Genomic DNA, 7235 nt, shown 5'->3' with positions numbered 1-7235 from the left:
TATTAACAAATTCTTGAGGAGACAATATCATTTTGAATAAGGAAAATATTTTTCAACTTCTTATGAGCTTGAACTACTTAGACAAATTCTTATGTTTTACTCTGATTAACTCCAAACACCAAGTTCTAAAATCCTCCTTTTAGTGTATGTCCTAAAATGGTAGAATGATAATCACTTATATTTATTACTAAACAATATTACGTCCATAAAGAGACTAGGCTGTCACACCCTAGTCATTGGCGACTCTAATATTGAAGTAGTAATGAATATAAGATCTTAAGAAAAGTATGCTTAACTTGGCAAATAAACTAAGTAGTACAACTACTTCTTAGTTTATTTGTTAAGTGTTTGAGACAAGTAATTTGATTTTTGCATCTACTTCGGAGCATGAGCCATCCATCCAAGGATTGGATGCTTTGAGTTCCAAATGAGATTACAAAATTGATTTTTGCATCTCATTTGCCTTCTCCTTTTTTTCCTCTTGAATTGTAAACTAAAATTAACTTGAAATAAAGCTCTAAAAACTAAGAAAACGAAGAGAAAACTTCAGAGAAGAATTTCTAGTGAGAGAAATGTGAATTAGATGTGTAATGGATTCCTTTGCTCGAATGAGTTGATCCCTATTTATAGAATTCCTTTTTGGACCGCTAAGTTGCTTGGCTACACCGCTAAGCAGCTGACCAAACCCTTCAACATGGGTTTGGTCCCTTGATCAAGTAGCTTAGTCACCTCCTTATGCTTGACTCATCAAAGCTAGTTGTGAGTTATTCTGAAAAGCCTATGGTGGGCTTCTTAAGGTGAGGTCATTGGTGACTTCATGGTTTGCTTGATGGTTAAGTCAAGTCTAGGTGCACACCGCTTAACACACTTGTTGCACCGCTAAGCTGCTTATTCAGCAGCTTTGACCATGCTGACTGGGACATGGCCTGGTGTTTGCTGATCTGGTCAGAAGTCTGGTTCTCCGCTGAGCTGCTTGGTTGGACCACTAAGCTGCTTGTTCAGCAGCTTGGGCATGTGCCAAGCTTGTGTTTGATCATGTCAAGTTCAATTCTGACCGTGCTAGGACTAGTCTGATCCTAGGCTGAGCGGCTAAGCAGGTCTGCTCAGCTGCTTGCTTGAGCAGCTTTGTTCAGGTCAGGCTGGTGTCCCGGTCAAGCTGGTTTCCAGGTCAGCTGCTTAGCGTGGCTTGGTCCACGCCTAGTTGCCTGGTTAAGCACCTTGGTTTTTGACTTCTTTGTCTTTTTTACCATGAGTCGTTTTTCTCTTCTTTTCTTCATTCTAAATCCTACAAAATACATAAAAAGAAATACACATACAAATAGACAACATTGTGATATTTTATACAAAAAGTATTGTTTTAAGTTGGTTTTTCTCAATTATGTTTAAGATAAGTGCCATAAAAGTGTATGAAATTTAGGTATTTTTGGCACTTATCAGCAAGCAAGATTCTAGGCTGGGGGAGTTTTTTAAGTGTCAAATTGTGAACGAAATGTATATGAATTTGGGGCACTTAGTGTGTAGTAGGATACAAATTGTGTACAACTCCTAACAACTTAGTCTAATTTTATCTTGTTTAGGAATTTACAAATGTTTATGTCAATTGTACAATAAAAAGTATGAAAAAGAGAAGAAAAAGGAGAAGTTTGAAGTTTCTGAACACTAACACTCTGCCTAGCACTCGCCCAAGCGAGGAGCCTCGCCCAAGCAAAAAGGAAGTTCCCCGCTCAAGCGATGAATGAATATAAATAGGCTGATTCTCTATCTGGCCCTCGCCCAAGCGAGGGTGGCTCGTCCAAGCGAGCTGTTCATGATGCAAAATGGTACCTCTTTCGCTCAAGTGAGAATCTCTAGCTTGAGCGAGAGACCAGAAGTTGGAACAAATATAGGCAGTTAAAGACTGAAAAGTGGGAGGTACACCATCATTCTACCAAGCTTTTGCACGAAATTAGAGAGAGAAACACTAGGGAGTAAGAGACAAGTCGTGGGAACGACTTAGATCGGTAATTTCTTGTATTTCTCATGAGATGAATGTTATAATATGGAGGATGTTTGGCTAAATCTTCAGTGTTGGGATTGAGATGTAATCTTCTAATTTTTATACTCATGGATTCAATTCTTAAATGCATTTTAGTTATTTGATTTTGGGAAGTTTATCCTATGTTTAATGCATGAATTTATTTTGCTACTGAATTCATGATCTTAGATCCAAGTTTAATTGGGAAGTTGAACTTGGTCTCGAATCTAGATTATCTTCCTTGCTACATCACTGCTCTAGGAATGGATAATGATGTAAAATTTGCTTTTATATTGAACTTAATGTTATACAATTGGTTAAATATTCAAGGAATTGGTATTTAAGTAATTATCTAAGGATTTCGTCTTCAAGGAATTGATACAAATTATTCGAAGAAAATGTGCATCAAAATCTATAACTTCACAAGTTATATGGAATTGAATCTAAGGATTACAAATGGAAAGAAAGATGAACTTTGATCCCAATGTATTCAATTTCATAGTTTAATTTTTACAGTATAACAATTGTTTTCAAAACCCAAATGATCATAAACACCAAATTTTGTAAATACATATTCAATCTACTTTCTAAAGAATTGATATAAATCTAATTTGCTCTCTGAGAACGATATCCCAGTATTTACCAGTTAGTACTTGCTCTACACTTCTTGAAACTTGTTCATAAATTTCAGAACATATTTTCTAAAGTTGCCGTAAGTGTTGTTTCGAGTTATTTAAATCTTCTGAGCATTAGTACAAAAGTGTACAAAGAGTTATTGGATTGCAAGAGTTCATAGTTTCAAATCTTATAAAGGTAATCATCGTCATAGTTAAAGTTTTCTTCATTCAAAGTGTTGAATTACTTTCTGTCACAAGGGTGTGATAAGAAAGAGGATAAAGTCACTGAGAAATGGTATTTTCCAAAGAGTGATATAGGTATTAGAGAGTGAGTAAGGAGTAAGGTACAAGGACATCTCCGGGTGAGAATTTGTAATTGCTACTCTTAATATCTAGAGAATAAATCTCTTGTAATGCAAGAGTAATGAATGTAGCCTTCGGTGGATAAGAAGGTGAACAAGTGTAACTTTATGCATAACTTTTCTGTTATTATTAACTCTTGAATTTTGTAGAAAAATGTGTCATAATTTTAAACAATTAATTCACCCCCTCTTAGTTGACATCTCATTCTTACATTATCTCCATATGTAACATGTCCTTTTTATAAGAGAGACATAACAACATATTTACTTTTGTCATTAGTCATTATGACTTGAACACCCAATATCAAGATACCAATAAGTTTCATGGGTCTTAAGGCATACCGGCAGAATATGTTTAATTAGGGGACTTATGTATCCAAGTTATCTTGGGCCCTTTTGTGTTAGGATTGAGTTCTTATCCCTTAATAATTCAAATATAATCACCATTTCTAACACGATGTTTACATATATTGCATAAATAATATGTCTATATATATATATATAATTTTAGAATAATATAATAATTATAATATATATATATATATTTCTATAATTTATACTTCTATACTATATATAAAGCCAAAACTTGAAATAACTTCCATCATGTTGTAATTTTCACTTCCTGCTTTGCCCTTAACATTATTTTATTTTTCCAGAAAACCATATAATCCTAAGAAACCATCACCAATACATTAATTAACAACATATCTCAACTTAAATTAAAAATTATCATAAACACACAAAAAATATAATATAAAGTACACCAAACACAACAAATAGATTTTAAATCTAAAAAATAAATATATAAAAGTTGAATATATAGTATCATGTAATATTTACCGGCGGGCACAAAGTGCCTGTACACACTAGTCTATACTTCTATACTATATAAAAAGCCAAAATATGGTGTAACCACCACCATGGTATAATTTATATATTCCTATTTTGCCCTTCAATTTTTTAATTTAAAAAAAAACATATATCCTATGTAACCACCTTAAACATATTAATAATAAGTTGCATATTCTAATAAAGACAAAAAAAATATAATACAAAGTAAATACAATACAAAAAAGACATTTTAATGCTACAAAATGAAGTGTATAAAAATTAATTACTTAGTACTGTAAAATAAGAACGTGACCGACAGACACTCGACAGACACGAAGTGTCTGTCACACAGTATTATTAATAAAGGCAAAACCCAAAATACGTCCATGAAGTAGTTTCACTACAAAATAAAAGGAAAATGGACACACCAATTTAGCAACACTTAGTGAAACCGTGACAAACTTAAAATTGAATCTCAAAATTGGTGTGTATCTAGATCGGGCCCGTTGTAAAATAAGTATGGAAATGGCCCATACTTTCATCTCTCCATTCTTACTGTGAGAAAAAGCTTCAACACCTCACTTCTTCCATCACCATAACTTCTCCCATCATTGCTTTGAGTTTCTTCAAATATGCATCATCATTCTCTCATCACTCCTTCTTCTTCGCATCTTGCAATCGATTCATATCCTCCATCGAGTCTTCTCGAAGCTCCAGTTTCCTCAACCGTGAACTCCTCGCGGATTTGAATGGGTGATTTCTTGAGTTGAAGCCATAGGTTAGAGCTTCTTATTGTTCTAATTTTCTTCTTGACTTACGAAATTTGAATGAGTGATTTGTTAAAATAGAGAAAATATAATGAGAAGTTGGGGTTTGAGAGATTGAATTGTAAAAAAGGGCTTAATTGAGTTACCACATGATTGAGATGAAATCAATATGAAAACATAGAACAAATAGTCGAAGATGACAGAGAAAGAGTGAAGAAGACGAATTCGATTTATCCCCTGATTAGCTTTTGTTGTATGTGTTTAGGTCACTTAATTAGCTTAAGTGTTGAGAATAATTGGAATTTATTTCCATTTTCTTTAATCCAGGTTGCTATGCTAACATGTTTTATCCCCGGATTTTTTCTTTCTCCTTTATCTTCAGGGTTTTACTCTTGAAGATGCTCCAGGATTGTCAGTGAAATAAGACTTCCATATTCATTCAATTTGGGGCCAAATATGATGATTGAGAGTGGTGCTTTCAAGGGAATTATAAAGTTCGTAGGGTTTTGTATTTTCTCTTCAATCATTTGTTTGCTTCAATTTTACCTCTGTTCACCTTTTAGCATATGTTATTACTTATTAGCATTTAGGATGGTTGATACTTCGAAGCACACCATGTGTTTGATAAAATATTCAAATGAGTGCAATTATGGTTTTTGTATTTTGGTGTTGAAACTTGGGGTTCACACTCCGATTGTAATAGTAGAAGACCTGAATTTTAAGGTTAACTAGGGTTTTAACGTCTCACTTCATAGATTTTTATGGAATTGATTTATCGCATTTTTAATTTCCCCGTTTAAATTTTGCTTTCCAATTATTTAAGTGTCAAAACTAGGTTTAGAATTGATTGCTTTGTGGTTTTTGGAATATGTTTTGGATTCAATGAAATAGTGATAGTGGTTTTGAGTTAGTATTATTATGTATATATATCAAGTAAATCCAATGGATGCTTTTGATTTAACTCATAGGCTTCTTCTTCTTCTTCTCTTCCCAAATAGAAATTCTGTCCAAACCAATATTGAGATGAGTCTAGACAGCCAGAGGGAGCAATCTATGGCGCTGGATAGTGAAGGTCTTGAGGTGATTCATTATCTTTACATCTCTTAAATAATATATCAAATAGAATTGACCATTGATGAAGTATAGCACTAGGTTTCATTCACGGGTAACATCAGCTCCTAGTTCTGTAGTTTGTTGAATATGTGGAGAAAGCAAGCATAAGAAATTGATAACAAAAATAATGTATATATTCAATGCCTTTCCCTGTCAATTAAGTGTTTATGTTGGCACACTTTCTTTTGCATTGAATATGAATAATGATAGTGTTGGTTTGCAGAATCAAATTTTATATATTGAATTGAGCATGAATACTTGGATCTAATTAACCTATTTTATTTATGTATGAGATTACGGGAAATCAATTGTGTTATTCATATCTATTTCAGGGCTTGATCCCTCTGGCTAGACTTTTGTTGACTCTTGGAGGAACATTGTTCTTAGCATTTTGGCCGTTGATCCTCATAATTGTTGCATCATTTTCTGCTCTCTACTTTGTAAGTTGTTAACCTTACTCTCACTATTTTTCTTTGAAGAATTAGATTTGATCCTTTACTTTTCATGTGGCAGTATTTTGGGTCGACATTCGTCCTGATCAAATTCAATTGAAGTCAACATAATTGTAAGAAAAATGTTACAGCCATAGAATTGATGTGAGTTGAATTATATATGCATTTATTGTATCCAACCTTATACTCTATGCTGGAGATTGGCATGTAGAAGTTACAGGAAATTGTTTATTTCAATTTTATTCTTCTAAACATTGGGTTTGTCCAAGCAAAGGCACATGTTATCACATATAAAGGAAGTATTGCTATTCATTACGAATTGCAGTCATTATTTTGTATTTATATGAATATTAATTTGCAAAGTATGCTGATTTCATCCACTATAGCTGCATCACCAGATTGATCAACCTTATAGGATGGTCACCTTATCACATTTGAATAGATTTGAGGCTGCTGGTTCACATTTTGATGCATCTAGATTCTAGTTGGAGGTTGTAACTGAGAACCTACACCATCAAATGAGATTTCATGGAACTTGGACAAAATAGGTGGATCAAGAGACCCAAAACTGTCTTCAAGGTTAGCTGGCTGCACTCCTGAAATAATTGAAGTATGTCTTGGACTTACTTCACCTACCTTCTAGCTAGGAAGGGATGAGAAGAACCCTACTCTATCATAATTATAGGCATAGTTTCTCCTTATATATAATTGACATATCATATATGTGTCACACATACTCAACCTTGTTACTTTTTTATAACTTGGAAGGTTGGTGGGAGAGATTGGAGAAAGCAAGATGTGGGGGGCAAAAATTATGGAGCATTAGGTTCGTTATCAACAATACTTAAGATTTAAAGCTTTTAATTTGATTTTATTGGTACAAGAGAGCATATGAGACAACATATTTTTGTTCCATATGTGGACATATATATATATATATATATGTATAATATTGGGTGCAACTCTTAATACATCTTGGATTGAAGGTATCTTATATTTTATTGACATACTAGGAGAGAGCATGTAGATTTAAACCACTTTGGTAATGTTGATGGTTCAGTTGGATTATTTTCAGGAAC

At 33.5% G+C, this 7235-nt stretch overlaps 1 protein-coding gene across 1 annotated transcript; it reads left to right on the top strand.

Annotated features, from left to right (window-relative positions):
* Positions 5437-6438, top strand: LOC109335756. Its single transcript, XM_019571921.1, has 3 exons — positions 5437-5671; positions 6037-6144; positions 6218-6438. The coding sequence occupies exons 1-3, from the start codon at positions 5510-5512 to the stop codon at positions 6254-6256; spliced, it is 309 nt and encodes a 102-aa protein (XP_019427466.1). The 5' UTR covers positions 5437-5509; the 3' UTR covers positions 6257-6438.

Source organism: Lupinus angustifolius, chromosome LG20 (genome assembly GCF_001865875.1).
Source record: "Lupinus angustifolius cultivar Tanjil chromosome LG20, LupAngTanjil_v1.0, whole genome shotgun sequence".
In the NCBI taxonomy this organism is placed as follows: Eukaryota; Viridiplantae; Streptophyta; class Magnoliopsida; order Fabales; family Fabaceae; genus Lupinus; species Lupinus angustifolius.
Note: the sequence above shows the minus strand (reverse complement) of the source record. Positions and strands in the feature narration are given on the sequence as shown.